The following is a 25179-nucleotide window of genomic DNA, read 5'->3' on the forward strand; positions in this document are numbered from 1 at the left end:
ACAAGTGAAAAAAGGCTATACATAAACTACATAAACCTGCTGTGCCTCTTTTTTTTTTTTCCTGCATAATAGTTTATGTTGGCAGTCCTTCAGTAACAGTTCTACCTTCTATTTAAGTATGTATCGCTAAATTACCCTCCCTAAAGACTGTACCAGTTTACCTACATCTAGGCTAATCATACTTTTTAAAGCTTTAAAACTCTGTTAAGCAAAAAAATGAGATGTCATTATTTTGACCTACAGCTTTTAAATTATGAATGATGCTGAGCATCTTTTTGTGTTTGGCCATTTGAGCTTTTTTTTTAACTGCCCATTCATATTTCTTTTGGATTATTTGTCCTTTATTGGTTTTTGAGTGTCCTTGTATATTGAAGAAGGTAGTTCTTGATCAAGTATGTTAAATGTTTTTACCTAAACTGTCTTTTTCTTTCTCTTTGGTGTATTTTTTTTCATTTTCTTTCTTTATGCATTTATTTATCCTTTTTCTTTATACCTTCTGGATTTTGCTTTATTCTTTGGAAACTTTCCACGAAGATTATTTAAAAGCATATCCATATTTTCTTCTAGTACTTCTATTTAATTATACTTATAAGTCTTTATGTTCTTTCCACCAGTAACAAACACTTTGGATAGCTCTCTAGCTCACGTATTCTCTCATATATACAATTTTTTTTTTTTTAAAGAGATAGGGTCTCCCTCTGTCATCTACGCTAGAGTGCAGTGGCACCATCATAGCTCACTGCATCCTCAAACTCCTGAACTCAAGCAATCCTCCTGCCTCAGCCTCCCAAGTAGCTAGGTCTGCAAGCCCACTTCACCATACCCAACTAATTTTTAAATAATTTTGTAGAGACAGGGTCTCACTACTTTGTCCAGGCTGTTCTCAAACTCCCATCTGTCCTCAAGTGATTCTCCTGCCAAAGTGCTGGGATTGCTGGTGTGAGCCACCATGACTGGCCTGGGTAGCTCTACATTTTAATGTTTAGTAAAACTAGTCTGCCTTTTCGAAAAAACTATTCCTCTTTTCAAAATCACCCCAAAGTAAAGGACAAATACCAAATTGATTGCAATGGTTTGTTAAAAGAAAGGCATTGCATTGGGGGAGAGACAAGGGAGACGAACAATCAGAGGAAAAGAATTGGAGAGGGATGGTCAAAGGAGAAGAATAAGCAGTTCATCTGTGGCAATACAGTTCTTCTTGAACACCTCTAATCGTAACCTCAAACTGTCCCTAAGCATGGCTCCCAGCCTGGTGACAGACCTCTATTCACTTGGCTGTGCTAGTTTTGGGGGGAGCTGGACTTATGTCACTTTGCAGATAACTTGCTGTGTGACCATGGGCCTGTTACTTTCCCTCTCTGACCTCCTGGATTATATGACCTCTGAAGTTTTTTTAAAAACTTTTTTTTTTTTTTTGAGATGAAGTCTCACTCTGTCGCCCAGACTGGAGTGCAGTGGCACGATCAGTTCACTGCAACCTCCACCTCCCAGGTTCAAGCAATTCTCCTCCCTCAGCCTCCCAAGTAGTTGGGATTACAGGCGTGTGCCACCATGCCTGGCTAATTTTTGTGTATTTAGTAGAGACGGGATTTCACCATCTTGGTCAGGCTGGTCTCAAACTCCTGACCTCAGGTGATCCACCCTCCTTGGCCTCTCAAAATGCTGGGATTATAGGTGTGAGCCACCACACCCAGCCCTAAAAACTGTCTTTTTAACCCCATCAAACCCAACTTGGAATGGAACTTTGCCTTGTTTTGTTTTACTTTTAGGTTACTTTGGTTGATACAGTGTTGAATATTCTCAAGGGAATTGTTAACTTCTTGCGCTTCAACTTCAAGGGAGGTCGTGAGACCTCTGATTCACCCTGTTCATCAGGGCAGAGACCTCCTCTGCCACCTCCTCCCATGATCACTCAGCTCATGGTGACGGTTGCATAGCTCTCCTGTTAGAAGAGCCCTTAGAGTGGGCCCGCTGCATCTCCCTTGCAGTGTCCTCCTTGGTTCTGCTTTCTTGTACAACCCAAAACAAGGCCACCCTGCCTTATGAAGCACCTACTATGTGCCAAGTGCTCTATGAACTTTATTTAATCTTTACCACTATCACCCTACCATGAGGTTAGTAGTATTTTTCTCATTTACAGGTAAGAACCCAAGACTCAAAAGAGTTATAAAAATTTACCCAAAGTCACACAGCTAGAAAGTGGTAGGTTTGGGGTTTGAATTCATGTCTGTATGGTCCTCAAAGCCTGTGCTCTTTCCAGTACACCAGTGGTTTTCAAAGTGTGATTTCAAGAGCAGCAGCATCTTCTGGGAACTTGCTAGAAGTGCACATTCTCAGGCCCTGCCCCAGACCCAGGTGTTTTAGTAATCCCTCCTGGTAATTTCCATACATGCTCAAGTTTCACCACTGCATGCCATGTCATTCCACTTCTGTACCTGGCTGCTGCTTCTCTTCACATTTGACCGAGAATTTATAGGTGATTTCTCCTTTTTCTTTTCTTTTCCTTTTTTTTTTTTTTTTTGAGACACAGTTTTGCTCTGTCACCCAGGCTGGAGTGCAGTGGTGTGATCATGGCTCACTGACTCAGGTGATCCTTTCCATCTCAGCCTCCCCAGTAGCTGGGGCCACAGGCACATGCCACCATGTCCAGCCAACTTTTTGTATTTTGGGTAGAGATGGGGTTTCAGCATGTTGCCAAAGCTAGTCTCAAACTCCTGGGCTCAAGCAATCCACCCACCTCTGCCTCCCAGAGTGCTGGGATTATAGGCATGAGCCATCGCACAGGGCTAGATTATTTCATTTATCCTTATTAAATGTCAAATCTAGGACTGGATATTACTACGTCTCCAAAGCAGAAATGTGCTCCACACAGCCCCCCTTTCACACACACACACAGACACACACACACACACACACACACACACACAAGCCAGAGTAACCTTTAAAACTGCAGATATGATTTATTCCTTTTCTGCTTAAAATTCCTGAGTCTCCTCCCTGCGCTGAGAACAGAGCCCAACACTTGCTGCTCGTAGGATCATCCGTGAACCAAAAGTGTCGTCATCACCTAGTAGCTTGTGAGAAATGCAGAGTCTCAGGCCCTACCCAGACCTTCTGAATCAGAATCTGCATTTTAACAAGGTCACCAAGTTATTTAAATGCACGTTAAACTTTAAGAAGCGCCAGCCTATACATTACCTGCCAAAAAGTCAGAGTTGCCACCAGGCCTTTGCGTCTGTGTTGTGCTCTTTCTGGAACCCTTCTCTCTTTCCTCTCCCCTCCCTTCAGGTTTCAGGGTAGACTTGAGTTCTTAGGTTTGCGCTCCTTCCCTGCCCCAAGCCTGGGTATATTGCTGCTCCCATGTATTCTCAACGTATTGCTCTTAGCCTCTTAACCTACTGAGAGCATCTGGGACCTAGTGTTGTGATTGGCTGATGGCTCGTCTGTGTCCCCTGACCTGCCTGAAAGCTCCTTGTGGGCATGTATGCTGTGAGGCTGGCACAGTGCCTGACACACAGTAGGTACTCAATAAGTAGTTAAACTAATTTCTTTTTTCTTTTTTTTTTAAGACAAAGTTGCGCTCTTGTCCCCCAGGCTGGAGTGTAATGGTGCGATCTCGGCTCACTGCAGCCTCTGCCTCCCGGGTTCAAGCGATTCTCCTGCCTCAGCCTCCTGAGTAGCTGGAATTACAGGCGCCTGCTACCACACTCAGCTAATGTTTGTGTTTTTAGTAGAGACGGGGTTTCACCATGCTAGCTAGGCTGGTCTCGAACTCCTGACCTCAGGTGATCTGCCCACCTTGGCCTCCCAAAGTGCTTGGATTGCAGGCGTGAGCCACCGCACCTGGCCTGTGAACTAATTTCTGTACTGGTTTGAACATGGGCTTTGGGCTCAACCAGGCTAAATCCTGTTTAATCCTAATACTGTTCAATGCCAATCCTGAGAGCCCGTCTGACTCTCAGTTTCCTCATCTGTGAAATGGGAACAAGAGTCCCCACCTCGTAGGATTGTTTTCATTGAATTATTCCATGGAAAGAACCTAGAACTGTGCTTAGCACATAATCAGCATCCAATAAATGTTAGCTGCCGTTGTTATGAACATCATCTTCCAGTCTCCTCATTTGTAATGCAATTCACCTGCCTGAAAAGAGCATCCTTGTTCCTCCACGTTCTGGCTGGGTGACCTTGGGCAAGTTACTTAACCTCTGGGTCTCTGGGTCTCAGATTAACACCGTCTGCAAAATGGTGACCGAAATCTCCAGGTACCTGTAGTTGTGAGGATACCACAAATCAATGTTTGTCAGTGCCTAGCAGGGCACAGGGATTTGGTAAGCAGTAAGTGGAAAGAAGGAACCAGGTCTATCACCGTGCCTTATACTTAGAAGGTGCTCAGTGACTCTGCCTTCTTGTTGTTTTTTGGTGTTGTTTTCCTGTTAGGGCATTCTTGCTGTGTCTTTTTGTTTTTGTTTTTTATGTGTGTACTTGCTCCATTGGTTTGAGACTGGAACAAAAGTGTATTAAAGTCTTTCAGGATTTGCTTTTCATTCCTCTGCAACCTGAGCTTCTCAGAGAGCCCTTGAGTTCCCTAGGGTGGTGTCTCTCAACTAAATCTGGAGGATTCTGTTTCAAAAGAAGGTAGAACTGTGGTAACTGCTTAGACTTAATTGGCTTGATAACCAGAGGAGATTGTGATCCTGCACTGGTTTCAAATCACATATCAGATGAGACAAAAAGGTCCGGTGTCCAGCTTCTTAGGAGGAGACATTCAGAGCACAGGTTATTGATGAGCAAGAAAGAATGATAATCATACTTACATATAAGGGTTGTGGCTTACTGGTTATTAAATGTTTTCAAATCCATGTTCTTTTTTGAGCTCCACTTCTACCACATGAATCCATCCTAGTAAATGAGGACACAGCCCAGCAAAGTTGAAGTTGATTGCCCAGTGCTGCACAGCTGAGGGGAGGGTATAACTCCCTGGCCTTATTTTGGGACCCCAGGCTCAGTGCTTTCCCTAGCAAATGACAGCCATCGCAGTATTGGTTGTCAAGATGCAGTTTTAAATCTAGTCAAAGAGAAATACAGACCACTACATCCCTTCTGAGAGGTGTGTATCGTCTGGGATAGACTCTTCTACCTAAGCAGTGGTTTTTGATCCTGACTGCACTTTAGGCTTACCTAGAGCAGTGCTGCTTAAACTTTAACTCAGGGAACTTGCTGAAATGCAGGTTCTGATTCACTAGTTCTAAGGTAGGGCCCGAGATTCTGCATTTCTTTTCTCTTTTGAAATAAAATTTAGGGCGTACCAAGTGCATGCAGCGTACCAAGTGCATGTTACATGGGTAGATGGGGTAGTGGGGAAGTCTGGGCTTTTAGTGTAACCATTCCCTGAATAATGTACATTGTATCCAGTAAGTAATTTCTCATCCCTCACCACCTCTACCCTTCAGAGCCTCCAGTGTCTGTTATTCCACAGTGTATGTCCCTGTGTACCCAATATTCAGCTCCCACTTGCAAGCAAGGACATGCAGTATTTGACATTGTTTCTGAGTTGTTTCACGTAAGATAAATGGTCTCCAGTTTCATCCATGTTGCTACAAAAGACATGATTTTATTCTTTTTTATGGCTGAAGAGTATTCCATTTTGTGTGTGTGTGTGTGTGTGTGTGTGTGTGTGTGTGTGTACACATTTATACAGTGTCCCGAGTCCTAGATCTCCCTGAAGGCTTAGAAAGAAAAGGTGGGAGGTGCTGCTGGAGAGACAGTGGGAGCGGTGGGTGGATGTTCCTCTGTGCCAAGCTGGGATTACTCTCACCTCGGTGTTCAGAACAGTGATGTTTTCTTTTGCCTCATTTGTTATTTAAGTGGCATAAATACTATATAATCCTCTAAGAAAATTAGAAAATATAGATACACAAAAAAGGAAAAAAGCTCATCAGTAAGACATTTTGCCTCCTAAATATTTTTCCAAAGATAACTTTAAAAAAAGGAATCCTGCCACACAATGTTCTAGCTCCTGCTTTTACTATGTAAATCTAAAACTTGAACATTCCTACTCAAGAAATGTATCGGCCAGGTGCAGTGACTCACACTTATATCTCAGCACTGTGGGAGGCTGAGGCGGGAAAATTGCTTGAGCCCAGAAGTTTGAGACCAGCCTGGGTAATATAGGGAGATGCCGTATTTACAAAAAATAAGAAAAATTGCAGAGCATGGTGGCATGTGCGTGTGGTCCCAGCTACTTGGGAAGTTGAAGTGGAAGGAACACTTGAGCCCAAGAGGTCAAGGCTGCAATGAACCGTGATTGCACCACTGCACTCCACCCTGGACAACAGAGTGAGACCCTGTCTCAAAAAAAGAAAAAAGAAACATGTCATCACTTTCGATGACTATTTAAATGGACATATAATAATTTAACCCATTCCACTAACATTTGACATTTTACTATTGTAAGTAGTGAATTTTTTTTTTTTTTTTTTTTGAGATGGAGTCTCCCTTTGTCGCCCAGGATGGAGTACAGCTCCCTGCAACTTCCGCCTCCCCAGTTCAAGTAATTCTCCTGCCTCAGCCTCCCAAGTAGCTGGGATTACAGGCATGTGCCACCACACCTGGCTAATTTTTATTCTTTTAGTGGAGATGGGGTTTCACCATGTACTCCAGGCTGGTCTTGAACTCCTGACCTCAGGTGATTTGCCCCCCACTTGGCCTCCCAAAGTGCTAGGATTACGGGCATGAGCTACCGCGCCCAGCCAGTAGTGAACTATTTTAAATAATGCTGTTGGCGAACACCCTTTCATGTATACATTTTGGCATACCTGACACATTTTTCTTAACATACCTAGAAGCAGAATTACAGAGTCAAAGAGTATGTACTTTTGGGGGACTTTTGGATACAGAGTGCCAGATAAACCTGCAGTAGTGTTCCAGTTTATAATCCCTATAGCCATGTGAAAATACCAAGACAGTGACATTTTAATATCTAAAATAGACAGTGTCATCGGATACAGCCATTAGTTCTAAGTTGAACTTCTGAATTGCTTTTGGTTGCCAACATAAGTATTATGTTCAAAGATTCTAGCATATTACGAAAATATCCTTTGCTGTTTTTCATCTCTTGATCCTTCTAAGATAAATTGGTGTGTGGTTTGTTGATAGTATCTTTGAGTGAGGATTGTTTTTCAAAAATTCAAGGTTGAGGTTTTTTTGTTTTTGTTTTTTTGTTTTTTTTTTTGAGACGGAGTCTGGCTCTGTCGCCCAGGCTGGAGTGCAGTGGCCGGATCTCAGCTCACTGCAAGCTCCGCCTCCCGGGTTCACACCATTCTCCTGCCTCAGCCTCCCGAGTAGCTGGGACTACAGGCGCCCGCCACCTCGCCTGGCTAGATTTTTGTATTTTTTAGTAGAGACGGGGTTTCACTGTGTTAGCCAGGATGGTCTCGATCTCCTGACCTCGTGATCCGCCCATCTCGGCCTCCCAAAGTGCTGGGATTGTTTTGTTTTTTTAACAACTTTTGGGTGGCTGTTTTTGCCAGCAATACAGGAATTTGCCTTCTTTATATTTTGGTTAACTGGAATTCAGGAACAGAGGGGAATTAGAGGAAAAAAGAGGGCAGGGTTTATTTCTCTCACATGACGCACTTGCATTCTAACCAATGACATATGAGGGTTGGCAAAAGGTTCCAATGAGGAAGGGCCAGAATCTTCAGATGCCTAGTCAGGTGAAGGAGGTCCCCTGACGCAGAGGAAATCAGATGCTGTACCCAGCCTGCAGTTGGTAGACTTTCCATCACTACTCAGAGAGAAAGAAGAAAAATCGATTTGTTTTTGTATTCAAGCCAACCTGTACTATGAAACCTTCCCCTTTGTACCAGCATGGAATGTCTCTAGAGAGATTTTCAAGGAACTGGTGATAGCAGTTGTCCATGGGGACCTGAAGTGGAAGGAAGATTTATTTTTCATGGCATACCCAATTGTGCTGTTTGGATTATTTACTGTAATTTGCTTTTTCAAAAAATGTTCATGCCAGTTGCTTTTAAAAAGCCTTACTCGCTTATGGTTATGCAAGATGTTAGCATTAGGGGAAACTGGGTGAAGGATGTATGGGAACCCTCTATAGTCTCTCTGTAACTGCTCTGCAAATCTGAATTTACTTAAAAATAAAAAGTTCTTTTTTTTAAAAAAAAAGGACAGAGGGAAAAAATACTGTCTTCCTATCCTTCCTATCCAAATTGCCCCGTGAGGCAATTTATCTACTAGTCTTGTCATTTCTTTTAAAGATTTTCCTGCTCTCCTAATTCATCTGGCCTCCTGATTGCCAAATACAGTATACCTGTCTTAGCCATGGCACTGTGTTTATGGGGGGGGGGGGGGGGCGGGCAGGCTTCCCTAATGAACATCCGCTGGCAGATACTTGTAAACATTCACAACAAATCAGAGGAAAAACTCCATGAAGATATTGCTTAAAAGACTTTGACCAAGCTGTGTGTCTGCAAAAAGTGTACTGAATTCCGAACCTTTTACAAATTCAGAAACTTGTAAAGCCATTTTTTTCCTCAACTTGTAGTCCAGGTAAAAGTACAGGTCATTCTGCATTTTTGGCAAGCCCCCTCACTCAGTGATCCTGATTTCCTATAAAACTGAGTTTCACTGAGAGTCATCTGAGAGTGTGTGTGTGTGTGTGTGTGTGTGTGTTGGTCAGTTGGTTGCTTGGTTGGTTGGACGGGGTGTAACTTGATGGATGGGAGGGCTGTGGAGACAGGTGATCAGGAGACTGTGGCCAATGTCCAGGTGGGAGGAAATAAGCATCTGAAATGCAACAGCAGTGAAAGGTTAGGGAGAGCAGTCAGATACAGAAACTGACTTGAGTTGGTGATTTAGGCGTGTGGAAGACAAAAGTTCATTGTTCAGACTGCGCAGAAGGAAGAGAATCCGGCAGCTCTTCTAGTTCCGTGCAGGGGTGAAGCGCTATTATTAAGGGAAAGAGATGCAATGGGCCTTTCTTGCCTTTGATTCCCAGGTGCCTATGCTGCATGCAGATGTTTCCTGAGTCCCCATGCTGTGCCAGGCACTGTTCATGGTGCTGCTCCCACAGAGATCACATTCAAGGGTAGAGGGAGATGCAATACCCAAATAAACACATACATATAGTATATGTCAATTAGATAAGTCCATGAGGAGAAATAGATAAGGGACTAGAGAAATGGGTAATGGGAGCCCTGAGGTTGTTTTTTAGATAGAATGGTCAGTGCAGGCTGCTCTGAGGAAGTGATACTTGAGAGACCTGAATGAAATAAGAAGGAGATGTGCCATTGGGCGTGGTGGCTCACACTTGTAACCCCAGCACTTTGGGAGGCCGAGGTGGGCAGATCACCTAAGGTCAGGAGTTGAAGACCAGCCTGGGCAATGTGGTGAAACACCGTCTCATCTAAAAATAGAAAAATTAGCCTGGTGTGGTCATGGATACCCGTAGTCCCAGCTACTTGATAGGCTGAGGCAGGAGAATCACTTGAACCTGTGAGGCAGAGGTTGCAGTAACCTGAGATCGTGCCATTGCACTCCAACCTGGGTAACGAGCAAAACTCCATCTCAAAAAAAAGAAAAAAGATGTGCCATGCAGGTGCCTGTGGGAAGGGCATTCCAGCAGAAGGCACAGTAAAGACGAAGGCCCTGAGGGGGGCAGAAGGGTTTGTTGTCAGGACAACAAGGAGGCATGTGTGGCTGAGCTGAGCGAGGAGAGTGGGAGGTGACGGAGGCCAGCACAGTTTTGGAGAAACTTGTAGGAACATCTCTTGGTAACATAGGAGCTTTTGACAGTGTGAACCAGTTGCTATACAGAGAAATGGAATTAATTAAATGTCCTGGAGCTTTATTCCCTGCTAGCTATCCTGGGAGTTACACACTATAAATGGTTAAAAGAAGATTGATCCAGAAGCAGGGAGATGTGGCTCCTGTGTGACAGTCTTCCCTTTTGCCCAGGTGTTAATTACTTTGTGGCTTACTTCTGAAAGTGCAGAATTGTTGTCTTGTGGCACTCTTGGGGGCATTTGGGAGACGTTTACGAGGTCTTCAGGCTTCATGGGTCAGAGGGTGGTGACACTGGGTCAATTAAAGCAACATTAAGGTGGTATGACTTGATCTTCCTCAGAGGATCTTCTTCACTTCTCCCCAATCCAACCCTGGCCTCTCTTCTGAGCAGGATTGGTTGCCATGGTCTTTACTGCTTTTCTCCCTGATGTATGAAACAAGCACCTTCTATGTGCCTGGGGTCGCGCCAATCAACTTCCACCAGAATGATCCTGTAGAAATCAAGGTAAGTGTGTTCCTGGATTTTTGGAGCCTCTGTGCTAGGCAGCGTGGCTGGAGCACCATGGTGAGCTGCTCGTGTCCATCCTGTGGTTGCAGAGAAGAAAGAATAGTGCCAGTTACCCTGGAACTCTGCGTCTCCCTCTCCCTGTGCCTCTGGTTCTTGGTCCCCTCTCCATTTCCGGTTCTTTCTGTGTCTCTGTCCCTGTGTATGCTTTTGTATATGTGCATCTCGGTCTCTTTCTCACTCTCACTTTTGCTCTCAAGTATTCTGTCTCTGTCATGTATGTGTCCATCTGTTTTTGTGCCTTTGTCTTGCTCCACCTGCCTCTTTAGCATCTCTGCCTCCCTTTTTCACCTGCTCCATCTTCTTCTCTGTTACCAGCTTTGTCTGCATAACTCCTAGTGTCTGCTCATATTGTTCATATATTGTGAGCATCTCTTTTCTTTGGCAGTCAGACTTGTAACTTGCAGGAACAGTCATTAAAATAACTTTTATTTACATGCCAGGTATATGTATGGCTTAGCTCAGGATGTCCCCCGAAGGGCTAATTCTATATGTTACACAGATTTCCTATTCATTTTACAGATGGGGAAACTGAGGCCTGGGAAGGAAAATTAGCACGTTCAAGGTCACATAGTGAGGAAGACATAGGGTTAGTTCAAACCCCATCTCTATTTAGAGGAGATGTGGTCTTTCTCTGTGGCCTAGGTTGGAGTGCAGTGGCATGAGCATAGCTCACTGCAACCTTGACCTCCCAGGCTAAAGCGATCCTTCTGCCTCAGCCTCCCAAGTAACTGGGACTGCAGGTGTGCACCACCATACCTGGCTAATTTTTTTTGTTTTCTTTTAAGTAGAGATGAGGTGTCACTATGTTGCACAAGCTGGTCTTGAACTCCTGGGCTCAAACAGTTCTCATGTTTCAGCCTCCCAAAGTGCTGGGATTATCAGGCATGAGCCACCACACCCAGCCCAAGACCCCATCGCTTAACTACTGCCGTACCTTCTTCCCACTACCTCTGTCAAAAGCTCCCTCCAGAGCAGAGCAGTGGCCTGGAGGTACCAGGGCTGCTCTGGCTTCCAGTCCCACATAGCTGAGTATGTGAGGGATGGACGCCTTGGGTGGGAAGAGAGGGAGTGGGAGGCAACATAAAGGTGGGACACATCTCTCTGTTACGTGCATTCTTTTCTCATTTCCTGAGTGAGAATGCTAAGAAACACAAAATTGTTAAAACAGACTTTTTGGCCATTTTTCCTCAAGCAATTCATGGAATGTTTAATAGAGGTCCTTAATCCCTTCAGTTTCACATCCAGAAAGCTCTGGAACTCAGTTTTTCCAAGCACATTCGAGGCAAGAACTGACCAGAACTGAACACAAAGCTGTTTATTGACTTTTTCTATCCCACTTGATATGAATATTTTTGCATTTCTCTGCACAAATAGTTATTGAATATGAGGTACTGTCCAGACCCAGCTTGGCTATGGTTTGTATACCACATTGCCTTCTAAAATCTGGAAATTTTCTTTTTTTGAGATGGAGTCTTGCTCTGTCACCCAGACTGGAGTGCAGTGGCATGATCTCGTCTCATTGCAACCTCTGCCTCCCGGGTTCAAGCAATTATACTGCCTTAGCCTACTGAGTACCTGGGATTGTAGGTGTGTACCACCACGCCCAACTGATTTTTGCATTTTTAGTAGAGATGGGGTTTCACCACGTTGGCCAGGCTGGTCTCAAACTCCTGACCTCAAGTGATCTGCCTGCCTCACCCTCCCAAAATGCTGGGATTACAGGGAATCCGGAAAATTTCTAATCCCAAAAAAGATTTGAAAGATTGTAGACCTGTATTCCAAAAATCTTTTATACTTTCAGGTGGTGTATGAGGAATGGTCAGTAGTTCCTAAATAGTAAAGGTAGCTTCACTCACGTTTGGATTAAAATTGTATTTTTTGTAACATTTTGATGGGTTCTGTTTTGTCTGTGGTTTCCAGAGCTATATTCTGTGTGCTTGTAGCATTTCCTAAACATTCTCCTTCATTGTCTTAATTTTTTTATGGCTTTACTATATTTAATTGAAAGAATATATCATGGTTTATTGATCAATTTCCCATTGCAGGGGCTTTGAGTTGAAGTTTTCATTTTTCCTCTCTTCTCTCATTCAGCACTTTAGTACCTACTTTGTACCTAGCTCTAAAGCACTGGAGTTACAGAGGTGGCCAAGGCACACGTGGTCCTTGTCCTTACAGAGCTTAAATCTTAAATGCTAATGGGAGAAACTGATTTTCAAAAAAACAGGGAAACTAATTAACAATTTATCAGACATGCTATGAAGCAAACAGTTGAAGACTGACAGTCCAGTGGATATTGGGGAGTTCCTTTAGAAGGCCTCCCTTCTGAAGGAAGGCCTCAGAAGCAAAGGGAGAGCTGAGACCTGAATATGAGGAGAAGCCAGGCAAGCACACAGTAGGGCAGAAAGGAGCAGTGGGTCAAAGCCTGAGGCAGGAGAGAGCTTGACTGACTCAAGGAGCTGAAGGAAGAAGATCACTGTGGTTATGAATAAGGAGTGAACTTCGTTGCTCCTAAAATGCTTTTTTTCCTTATTTGGAGTTATTTCTTTAGGAAAGATGCCCAAAAGTGAAATTACTGTGTCAAGGGATAGTAGCATGTTCAAAAGTCTCACAGTGTATTGAATTTGATTGTGATTTTCAACTAAATCTGTAATGTAGTCTAAATTGAATGAAATGTGAAATAATTCAGAATTGTGGGCAGTACATTATATAGTGTACTGCTGTCATTTCTTCTAATTCATTTGCCTATTAGATAATATTACCAAGTGTACTAAAGATGGGTGGGTACCAGGAAGGATTATTGGTCATCTTGGTTTCTGCTGGATTCCCATCAGGCTGTGAAGCTTACCAGCTCTCGAACCCAGCTACCTTACGAATATTATTCACTGCCCTTCTGCCAGCCCAGCAAGATAACCTACAAGGCAGAGAATCTGGGTAAGTTCTTCTCCCACACTGCTGTCAACTTGTCCCCAGGGGGAACCCAGCATGATTTTTATAATGATAACAACAGTTAACTTTGCTATATTCTAGACACTGGTCTACATTGTTTGCATACCTGTTAGCTTATTTAAACCTCGTAACAGTCCCAGGGAGACAGTTGCTCTGTTTATTCCCATTTTGCAGGTTAAGTGACTTGTCTTTGTTTATACTGTGGACAAAGGCATCCTCTGTTTTCTTCACAAAACAGCCAAAGTGATCTTTGTTTTGGATCCACAGTCAGTCTTCAGACTTGGAGCATTTGGCTTCTACTTACACCTCCTCTTCTTGATTTTTAGATATCGCCTCTCTGGTGGCTTCATCACCTCCTCTGCTTTAAATGGAAAGGGAGAGTGAGTGCCTCTGCCCTGAATGCAAGCAGAGATGCCACCACAGTTCTTGCTGAACTCTGCAACACTCATGTCAAATAATATGAGGCACCCAGTGCAGTGTCTGACACAAATATTCCATAACTAGTAGCCATTTTATTCTCATTTAAATAATTCTCCATTTGGCAGGATTTCAGGTGTAGAGGCGTCTATTCATGACACAGTTATTAGTGCTTCCTCTATGACTGTGTTAGGTCCTAGAGATAAAAGCATGGAAAGATGCTCTCCCTGACCTCAAGGAACTTAAGAGACTTTCTTTTCTTACACCTTAGGAAGGAGAAAGGAGAGAACTGGTTCTTGAGCAGGCCCCTGAAAGGGCTGCCTTCTCCATCAGGGCTACCCATGGCTCAGATGTTTCTGGAACCCCTAGCTGACAAATTTATCTACTGCCAGGTATTGGGGGTCCTGGACCAGTTGGAGGCAGGCCTTGGAGCCAGTATAACCAAAATTGGGTAGCACCGTCTCCCCTAATACCAGCTGTGCCGAAGTCTTGCCTTGTAGCATTGAACAGAGATTGGCTTCAGAGCCTGGGCTTGCCTCCACCGACTGCAGTGGTGCAGCTTGTGGCCCTGCCACTTACCATCTGTGGACCAGTGCCTGCCTGCCGTAGCCCTCCTTTCCTCTCCACACCATGCCATCTTCCAGCCACCTTACCTCTCCCCGGGAAGCCTGACCCACTTGGTGCTCCAGGGTCCTGATGTCAGGCCCCTCACAACTGTACCTCCCTTCTTCTGGGAGCTGTTGTGGACCCTTTGGCAGCCCAAGGCTCTATAGTTACGTACTCTTAGTGTGATCCTGGGTGACCTTAACCTCTCTGAACCTCTGCCAAATCTTCCTAAAGCTGGGGAAAGTTCCTGCCTCATAGAAATGGAGATTTCTGTATACAAATGTTATCCTGCCATATTGCATCTCATTCTGTCTTCGTAGTGCCTGCCTTCATGGCCTAAGGGCTCTTTGACTGGAGGGATTGTGTCTCACGTTCCCCTCTCTTCTCAGCTTCTAGCCCCGTGCCTGACACATAGTAAGCATTCGATAAGTGTTAGTGTCCTACCTGAGTGGAGCAAGACCATCCTTAATTGCATGACCATTGGATTGTAAGCCATTTACATCATCATCCTCATCGTCATCATTAGTACCGAGAGGGCTCATCCTATGAGCTGGGCACTGTTGTAAGCATTCCTGTGCCTTAACTTATTCAATTCTCACAGCAACTCTAACTTATTAATTCTCACAATAAGGGGTAGATTCTCTTACTCTCTCCTTATTATAAATAAGGGAAGTGATGCGCAAGGAGGTAAAGTCACTCACTTAGTAAGTGGCAGAACTCCAGGAACTCTGGCTCCAGAATCCATGCCCATAAGTACCACACTGTACAGCAGCTTCCGTGATTCTGATAGTAACTCTGTAAGCTGAGTATTTCATAGTAGAGGGAACAGCGTCCTCAAGGGTTTGAAAGACTTATTCAGGGTCACATGGCCAATAGGTGGAGAAATTGAGATTTTTTAAACTCAGGTTTTTTTTACCCTAAAGCCAGAGTTATTTCTGTTGTCCCAGGCTGCCTTCTCCAGAAAGGCCCATGGGGCTGTCTGAGGGCTGTGCTAATGGTGTCACATTGATGGAGATCCTTGGCAGGTGTTCCGGATAGAACCTCGGACTCTGGGAGGCTCCACATTCATGGCTTACTGCTCATTATTAAAAGGAGTACTTCCGTGTATAAAATGAGCCATTTCCCTCATGCCTATAATCGCAGCACTTTGGGAGGCCAAAGCAGGCGGATCACCTGAGGTCAAGAGTTCAAGACCAGCCTGGCCAATGTACTAAAATACAAAATTGAAAAAAATTCGTAAATCTCTACTAAAAATACGAAAATTAGCTGGGTGTGGTGGTGCACACCTATAATCCCAGCTACTTGGGAGGCTAAGGCAGGACAATTGCTTGAACCCAGGAGGCAGAGGTTGCAGTGAGCCGAGATCGCGCCATTACACTCCAGCCTGAGCAACAGAGCAAGACTCTGTCTCAAAAACAAAACAAAAAAAGAAATAGAAATGAGCCATTTCCTGACCATTATGTCCCCTTTCTTGGTTTAAACTTAATTTTAAATACCAAGAAGCGATTCCACCGTGCTTGGTCTGCCGTCCTGTTCCTTTCTGTAGCTCTTTCTCTCCTCAAGCAAGATCCTTGTTGACAGGAGATAAAATGGGCAGTAGGAAATGTTATAGAGGAAAGAGGCCAGGGGTTTAGCATTACCACCACCCCCCTGTATCACCACAAGCAGGTCTCTGATCCTCAGCTTGTTGTCTTTAAAATGCCATTTCAGCAGTGGACTCTGCATATGTCTTACTGTGTCCTCACTCTTCACTGGCCCGTCCATCCCTGGGTTTTGCAGGCTCACCTGCATTGCCAGCCTTCCAACACAGGGTGGAGAGGTGAGGCCTTCATCCAGGCCCTTCCTCACCCTCTCCCTCTCCTGTGTGCCTCCTCCACACTCGAAGCATTGCTTGCCAGGGCTGCTACTTTGCACAACAGAGTGCTGGCCCCTACGGCAGTGTAGCTCGCGGCCCTGCCATTTACCATCTGTGGGCCGATAACCCCCAACTTCCATCTGTGCCCTGACCTCTCCTCTGCGCGTCACATCTTGATATCTAAGTGCCCACTTGATATATCCAAACTGAAAATGCCTTCAATGTAAATTTGCTGTTCTTCCTGTTTTCCCACCTAGAACCTGGTTGTAGAAACCTCAGAGTCTTCCTAATATGCACCACCCCTCACTCATGCCTTGTTTACAGTCAGCAATGCTTCCCCTGGATTTCACCTCTTCGGAGCTCCTGTGTACTCTTCTCCACCCTCACCAGCACCTGTTCCAGCCACCAGTGTCGCTCATGCATGACTGACTGCCATCGCTGCTGCCACCCCCCCACACCCCACCGCTCACTGCCAGTTCCTTGCATCCTCTGTTTTCTTCACAAAACAGCCAGAGTGATCTTTCTGGAACCAGACTCAGATAACGTCTTTCTCTACCCGTTAGAAACCTTCATTGGATTTTGTTGCTTTCTAGGTCAAACTGGTCAAGATCAAACTGTGTGTGTCCCACAGGCCCCTGTGGTCTAGCACTGGCCCATCTCTGCAGCTCATCTGAGCTTTCTACACTGTAGCCACACAGGCCTCTCAGGTTCAATGCCTCCCCCTGTCCCAAAGGGGCCTTTGCACATGCTGTCCTGTCTGGAATATTCTTCCCCTATTTTTAACTTCTCTCTTCCTTTCAAGTACCACTTCCTCAGGGAAGCTGTCCTAGCCCCACTCCCTTGTGTCTACAGCAAGTTATATATTCTCATTTTGCTGATTATTCAGCAAAGTCTATCTTCCTGCTAGGCCATGCACTCTATGAGTACGTCTATTCAACTTTGTATCTTTAGGGCCTGGCAGGTAGCCAGTACCCAGTACATCTTCATGAATGAATGAATGACTAGATGACTAGGGAGAGTGCCCTATTGAGCAGATCCACCCTGGAGGAAAAGTGCGAGACCAAGTGCATGTGGAGGTGTTAATTAGTCTTCATCTTGTCCATCAATTGTTGAACAGCTCAGAATGAAAGCACCATGGGGTTTGCTTGATAGTCCCTAACTGCTCAGTGCCTGTTAGGGTGACATCTGGCAGCAGGTTACTCTGAGGCAAAAGGCACACAAGGGGTGCCACTTCATTGTGTCAAAAGATGTTTTGGCTAAAAATCTCAGGTGCTGGGTTTCACCCCACTCCCTTCCCTGCTGGAACCAGGAACTGAAGACACAGAGATAAATAGGAAACAGTCTAACAGTAACGAGCTCATAGTCAGGTAGGGGAGTCAGAAACACGACTGTATCAGCACATTGTGCAAAGTAGATCCTTAACATAGGAACGAGTCTGATGATAAAAGGGCGTTTGGTGCCTGCCTACTCTGTGCCTGCTACTTTATTGGATTGACTTCCTTTATTTCTCACTGTTACCCTGTGAGGTGGGTACTGTTATTATCCCATTTTACGGATGAGGACATTGAGGCTCAGTGAGGTGGAGTGACTTACCAAGACTGCTAAGGCAGGCAGCCGGGACTCAGAGCCATCTCTCCACTGCATAATGCCGCCCTCACACAGGGCAGTCAGGGGAGGGAGTGATGGGCTTGTCCTGAGGGGTTAGGAAGGGCTTCCCAGAGAGAATGAAATGAAAACTGGGCTTCCTGGGGAGGCCAGGAGCATGGGGCAGGGAACAGCACTCCCGGAGAAGGAAGCGACTGAGGCCCAGAGGCATAGAAGGATGTGGTGCTAGATGAGTGCTAAGGGGTCTGGTAGCACTAGAGCCCAAAGGAGGAGGGTGGCAGGTGGGGGTTAGCTGGGCCAGTTGGGTGTGAACTGATGGGGAAGGGCATTGGCTGCCAGGCTGAGGCACTGCTGAAGTCCTTGGAAGCCCATTTTTGTCCTGCAGTCCTGTGTCTCTGTGACTCTGCTGACCTCAGCAACCTCAGGGCTGAAGCTCTGAGCTCGATCTGTCTCTCTTATGGCAGGAGAGGTGCTGAGAGGGGACCGGATTGTCAACACCCCTTTCCAGGTTCTCATGAACAGTGAGAAGAAGTGTGAAGTTCTGTGCAGCCAGTCCAACAAGCCAGTGACCCTGACAGTGGAGCAGAGCCGACTTGTGGCTGAGCGGATCACAGAAGACTACTACGTCCACCTGTAAGTCGCCCTCTACTCCCTGCTGCCTCAGGCTCACACAGGGGAGGGCACTGATGGGAGAGGCGGTTGAGAAGACCTGAGCGGGGCATTCGCTTTCCAGCATTGCTGACAACCTGCCTGTGGCCACCCGGCTGGAGCTCTACTCCAACCGAGACAGCGATGACAAGAAGAAGGAAAAAGACGTGCAGTTTGAACACGGCTACCGGCTCGGCTTCACAGATGTCAACAAGGTAGAGTGTCTTTGGCGTGCTCACAGGGCCGGGAGCCACACCTCACGAGTCCCGGGCCACAGAAAAGGTGGCACTCGGCCACAGCAAGTTTCTCCAGGTGCCCTGGGCATGATGGTCTGTCAGAGGTCCGAGTGCTCCGGGCAAGGCCCTGGGAGGTGCTACAGGGAGGTGAAGGCACAGTTCTTAGGACGTCAGGTTCCGTTTTCCTAAGATTAAAACAACATCAAAAAAAATGTAGAACTTCATCAATATGTAGGAGAGAGGGCTACGTAGTGGTCAAGAGCATGCAGGCTCCCTGGGTTTGAATACTGCCTCTCCCACTTGCTAGTTGTCTGAGTGACCCTGAGCCTGTGGTTCCTTAGCTGTGAAATACGTGCAGCAGCAGTGGCGGGGTAAATTAGCACATCCGTGTGAGCACTTCCCAGCACAGCCCTGGAGACTCAGCTAATAATGTGATGGTTATAGCCCTGATTCTCTTCTCTTTCTTTCTAAACTGAAAGATATTAGGGAATAAATGACAAAAACATTTCTTTTGAGGTGCAGCCCCTGTCGCCAAAGGGCATCTGTCCTAATTGGGAAGAGAACCAACAGTGGGAGGCTCTAGGTCTCAAGTCCCAGCTGCGTTTCACTGGCTGTTAATGGCGGGGAGGTCAGAGGGAGCTCCTTTTACACTCAGGTTGTCACAGAGGAGGTGGGCCATGAGAAATTGGTCGGCTTTTGCTGAGTGGAGTTGGGAGTGACATTCTAGTTGGAGTGGAATGCAGGGTAGGGACTGGTTCATGAGACAGTGGGCGCAGGGGAGGCTGGGTGAACTCATGTGACTTAGATGATGACACTTAGTTCTGTCAGGGTCAGAGGATAGAAGGCCTTGAATGCCAGGCTGAGAGAACTGGGCTTTTGTCTGATAAGTCCCAGGGAGCCCTTGAAGAGCTTCTGAGTAGGGGGGTGATGAGAATAGTGTTTTAGGAAGGTTGGTACAGCCAGGCATGCTGGGCGAGGCGAGGACCCTAATACCTGGAGAGTATCCCTAAGTGATGTTCTGTTGTGCTCTCTCTGTTGCTGCATTTCAGATCTACCTGCACAACCACCTCTCATTCATCCTTTACTACCACCGGGAGGACATGGAAGAGGACCAGGAGCACACATACCGTGTCGTCCGCTTCGAGGTGATTCCCCAGAGCATCAGGCTGGAGGGTGAGTGGGGAGGTGTGGCCGGAGGGGCAGGGCTGGATGGGCCTGGGCTTCTCCACCCAGGGTCTTCGCACTCTTCTCCCTCCTGAGCTGGCTGATGGGCTTGGGTGAGGCATGTGGGCCCAGCCAAGGTAGGATCACTGTATTCTCATCAGGGAAGGTGGGGTGGGGGGGCAGCTGACAGCGGCAGTGTCACGGGTTGGACACCTTACTAGTTTACCCCTTCCCAGCAACCCCAGGAGGTATGTGGTGATTACAGATGAGGAACTAGGGGCTCAAAAGGGGCCAGTAACTCGGCCAAGACCAAACAGCAAGTTGGGGCTTTGTTGGGCCTCCTCACAAGAACCAGCCAGCTCACCGGGGGTTGAGAACAAGGGGCCAGGGTACCGACAAAGCCCATAGGCAGCAGGTTTCTTTGTTCCTCTCCCTCTGTGTGAGTGATTGGCATAAACTAAAATTTGCCCAGGGTCAACAGGTGTGCAGGAGTTTCAGAGCCCAGCACAGTACTAATGGGCCTAGGAGCTGGTCCGGCTTCGCCTCACTTCTTGGCCCTTGATCACCACAGTGTGCTTTTCAATTAAGCAGCATGCCCAGCCTTTTGACATCGTTGGTGGTATTTGGGCTTTTTTTTTTCCACTGTGGAACTTAGTGTTCAAACAAAATTAGACCCAGAAGTCCCAAACGTAGATCCTGCCCTTCAAGAGCTCTGTAGCGCATCTGCTGCTGGGAGTTTCCCGAGTGTGGTTCTATGTTTGTGTATATGATGGTTTTGAGGCCACCTGCTCCCCACTGGCTCTTCGAGCTTAGAGTCTCCCTGTCTCCTTTTTTTTTTTTTTTTTTTTTTTTTTGAGACGGAGTCTCTCAGTCGCCCAGGCTGGAGTGCAGTAGCGCAATCTCGGCTAACTGCAAGCTCTGCCTCCAGGGTTCAAGCGATTCTCCTGCCTCAGCCTCCCCAGTAGCTAGGATTACAGGCGCCCACCACCACACATGCCTGATTTTTGTATTTTTAGTAGAGACGGGGTTTCACAATGTTAACCAGGCTGGTCTCAAACTCCTGACCTCATGATGCACCCGCCTCAGCCTCCCAAAGTGCTTGGATTACAGGCGTAAGCCACTGCGCCTGGCTCACCATTTTATCTTAAGCACCTAGCACGGTACCTGGCCCATAGTTGGTGCTTATTATACGTTGTTGGTTAAATGAGTAGATGGATAACAGGATGAACAGATGAGCAAATGAATGGAGAAAACATCTGAATGATTTATTACGAAAATGCCAGAACTTTAGAGATAGACTAAATAAATGAGTAGGCATGATGGAATGGATCAAGGTTTTATGTTGAATGGGACTGGCTGGATGGTGGGTGAATGTTTGAATTGAGTGAAGGAACACTGACTCAGGGAGGAACTCCAACTCAGGCCCCTCCCTTCCCCCATGCACAGACCTCTCTGCAGCCCCTAAGTACCTTTGGAAAGTCAGGGCTCTGGGGAATAATTTTCAAAAACCATTGTTGGCCAGGCACGGTGGCTCACACTTGTGATCCCAGTGCTTTGGGAGGCCAAGACAGAAGGATTGCATCAGGCCAGGAGTTCAAGACCAGCCTGGGAAACATAACAGGACCCTGTCCCTACAAAAAATTTCTAAAAATTAGCCAGGTGTGGTGACATCCGCCTGTAGTCCCAGCTACTCCGGAGGCTGAAGCAGAAGGATTCCTTGAGCCTGGGAGATTGAGGCTGCAGTGAGCTATGATTGTACCATTGCCTGCGTGACAGAGCAAGACTCTGTCTCTAAAAAAATAAGATTTAAAAATAAAAAATAAAACCCATTGTTGCCCATTGTGCTCCCAATCTCCAGTCAGACCCTAGAGGCTGGGTCCCCACAACAGACAGCCTTGAGGGCAGCCCCTGGAATAGCCCCTGGGCAGTGGCACTGGCCACTACAGGAGCAGACTGAGTCTCTGTCTCTCTCAGACCTCAAAACAGATGAGAAGAGTTCGTGCACTCTGCCCGAGGGTACCAACTCCTCGCCCCAAGAAATTGACCCCACCAAGGAGAATCAGCTGTACTTCACCTACTCTGTCCACTGGGAGGTGAGAAGGGGCTGGAGCTCATGGGCAGGGGAGGAGGGCTCTGGTCTGTGTCAGGTTCTCCAGCAGGAGGCCTGACTCTAAGTGCTTCTTCCCACCTGCCAGGAAAGTGACATCAAATGGGCCTCTCGCTGGGACACTTACCTAACCATGAGTGACGTCCAGATCCACTGGTTTTCTATCATTAACTCTGTCGTTGTCGTCTTCTTCCTGTCAGGTGAGAGATCTGTGGGTTGAAGGAAAGGGGATGGGAGTTGGGGTTGAGGGACTGAGACATCACATCATGTATGGGGGACTTCCAGGGTGTTCTCAGGGCCAGGTGTAGGTCAAAAACAGACATCAGGGCTCTGCTAAGCATCAGGTGTACATAGGTGAACAAGACTCATCTCTAGAGAGCTCTGGAACTCTGGAGAGCTCATTCATAGAGGACAGACATACCTGAGCCTGCACACGTTCTTGATTCATTCAACAAGATGTTGTTGTTGCTCATTCTGTGCCAGGCACTTTGCCAGATGCTGGGAATATGGTGTGAACAAGCCCAACCCAGGCTCTGCTCTCACAGAGCCTATATATTCTAGTGGTGGGAGAGAAACAAAAAAGCAAATAAGTAGTGGAGTTCCAGATAGTGATACATTCTGTGAAGCAGATCAGCAGGGTGGCCAAATGCACAATAGCTGAGAAAAGTGTGAAGGCTCTTTGGGGAAGACCTTTCTTTACGAGAAGGAGCCACCATCCAGAGACCTGGGAAAAGTCTGTGCCAGTGAGGATCATGGTCCTGCAGTGAGATAAGCTTGGCAAGAAACCAGGTGGTGAGAGGGTGGTAGACAGGAGTAGAATGACACTGATGGTTTCACTATCATATGAGAAGCACAGATAATGCTAAGTACTGTTTATTAAACATTTACCATAGGGCCAGCTGCTGAACTAAGCACTTTCCAAACATTTCAATCCCTGAAGCCCTGTGAACTAAGCCCGAAAATGTTAAGTGAACTCAAGGTCATATGGCCCATGTTCTTGACACACAGTGCTGCCTAGAGAGGGAAACAGGAAAGTACAAATGGGGCCAGGAGTAGCTCTGTACTGTTCAGGGTGCTGGGAGGTGAAGATGCCCAGGGTGAGCCGTGAAGCATGAGTAGAAGTCAGGGCAGGGCGGGGCATTCTGGGCAAAAAGGAGAGCCTGAAGAAAGGCATGCCAGTGAGGACACAGTGAGGCCAGGAGCCATAACTGAAGCAGCAGATAGCCAGAGGTGGAGCCACAGGTGGCCCTTCGACACATGCACTGAGAGTCGGTAGGACCAAGCCATGGAACAGCTGGGATGCTCCTCTCCCCAGGATACCCCTACCCATCCCAGCAGGCCTTTCGTCCCCACCTCCACACTCTGATCTCCTCCCCTGGTAGCTGGAGTGGAGCTCCCCCAAGAAGAGGCCTTGAGGTGACTGCATAGCCAGTTCATAATGGAGCAAGCTGTGCTTGCCAGCTGTCGCACAGTAAAACATCATGTCCAGGAGGGCATGGAGCATAGGCTTACTGGCAGCACCAACTTCTCCTCATCCTCAACCCCATCTGTTTCAGGTATCCTGAGCATGATTATCATTCGGACCCTCCGGAAGGACATTGCCAACTACAACAAGGAGGATGACATTGTACGAGGTCTTGGCTGGGGAGGGATGAAGTTGGACGGGGAGGGGAGGAGGACCGTGTGTGTGCGTGTGTGTATGTGTGTGTGTGTGTGTGTGTGTGTGTGTGTGTATTATTATTCATAGAGGAAACCTCAACATACTAAAACAGTTTAGTATACTTTTTTTTTTTTGAGATGGAGTCTCTGTCACCAGGCTGGAGAGCAGTGGCGTGATCTTGGCTCATTGCAGTCTCTACCTCCTGGATTCAAATGATTCCCCCACCTCAACCTCCCGAATAGCTGAGACTACAGGCGCGCACCATCACGCCCTGCTAATTTTTTGTATTTTTTAGTAAAGATGGGGTTTTGCCCCGTTGACCAGGATGGTCTCAGTCTCCTGACCTCATGATCCACCTGCCTCAGCCTCCCAAAGTACTGGGATTACAGGCATGAGCCACCGTGCCTGGCCTAGTATATTTTTAATACTAAAAAAGTAAGGAAAAAAGTTTTATTCACCCAAAGTGATAGGGACAGCCTAATTTTAAAGCATAAAAACAGTGGAAGAAATCACAAAGAATAGTTGATTCATTTGACATTGAAAATTGTAAAACTATTCTGCATGCCAAATACATAAACAAAACAGAAGGCCACAATGGCAAAACAGTATCTGCAACAAACTTGAAAAAAGTGGCACAGTTTAAAGAATTCATATAAAATCTCTTTGTTTAAAAAAAACTAGGTCAGGGCCGGGCATGGTGGCTCACACCTGTAATCCCAGCACTTTGGGAGGCCAAGGCAGGTGGATCACCTGAGGTCAGGAGTTCAAGACCAGCCTGGCCAACATGGGAAAACCTCATCTCTAATAAAAATACAAAAATTAGCTGGGTGTGGTGGCATGCACCTGCAGTCCCAGCTACTCAGGAGGCAGAGGCAGGAGAATCACTTGAACCTGGGAGGCGGAGGTTGCAGTGAGCCAAGAACACGCCACTGCACTCCAGCCTGGGCAACAAAGTAAGACTCTGTCTACAAAACAAAACTAGGTCGGGGACAGTAGATAACTTGAGGTTAGGAGTTGAAGACCAGCCTGACCAACATGGTGAAAGCTCGTCTCTACTAAAATACAAAAATTAGCTGAGCATGGTGGTGGGCACCTGTAGTTCCAGCTACTCAGGATACTGAGGCCAGAGATCGCTTGAACCTGGGAGTTGGTGGTTGCAGTGAGCCGAGATCACACCATTATACTACAGCCTGGGCAACAGAGCAAGACTCTGTCTCATAAATAAATAAATAAATAAATAAAACCAAAAAATCCAAAATTTCGAATGTAATGATGAACAGGAAATTTACAGGCAAGACACTGCAATATGCCCAGTAAGCAAGAGAAAACTGTTTTTACCTCAGGAATAACCCCACAAAATGCAGATTCAAACAATCTTGAGAAGACCGTTTTGGACCATCATATTAGCACAGACTTTTTTTCTTTTTTTAACAGTACTAATTATTGGCAAGGTTAACGTGAGCCAAGCACCTTTCCATACCACCCATGGAAGTGTAAGTTGGTAGCTTTCTGAAAAGTGATTGGCAGTGGATATCAAGAACTATAAAACAGGCTGAGCATAGTGGC

The 25179-nt window shown here is 46.3% G+C and overlaps 1 protein-coding gene across 1 annotated transcript in view; it reads left to right on the forward strand.

Moving 5' to 3' along the window:
- TM9SF4 (transmembrane 9 superfamily member 4) overlaps positions 1-25179 on the forward strand; it is a 56833-nt gene that overhangs the window by 13046 nt on the left and 18608 nt on the right. The window contains exons 2-9 of the mRNA XM_010352774.2: positions 10193-10306; positions 13201-13300; positions 18263-18431; positions 18532-18661; positions 19732-19855; positions 21821-21939; positions 22042-22153; positions 23510-23580. Of these exons, the coding sequence (XP_010351076.1) occupies positions 10193-10306; positions 13201-13300; positions 18263-18431; positions 18532-18661; positions 19732-19855; positions 21821-21939; positions 22042-22153; positions 23510-23580 (939 nt within the window). The remainder of the gene's footprint in view (positions 1-10192; positions 10307-13200; positions 13301-18262; positions 18432-18531; positions 18662-19731; positions 19856-21820; positions 21940-22041; positions 22154-23509; positions 23581-25179) is intronic.

The sequence above is a fragment of the Rhinopithecus roxellana genome, chromosome 13, assembly GCF_007565055.1.
Source record: "Rhinopithecus roxellana isolate Shanxi Qingling chromosome 13, ASM756505v1, whole genome shotgun sequence".
In the NCBI taxonomy this organism is placed as follows: domain Eukaryota; kingdom Metazoa; phylum Chordata; class Mammalia; order Primates; family Cercopithecidae; genus Rhinopithecus; species Rhinopithecus roxellana.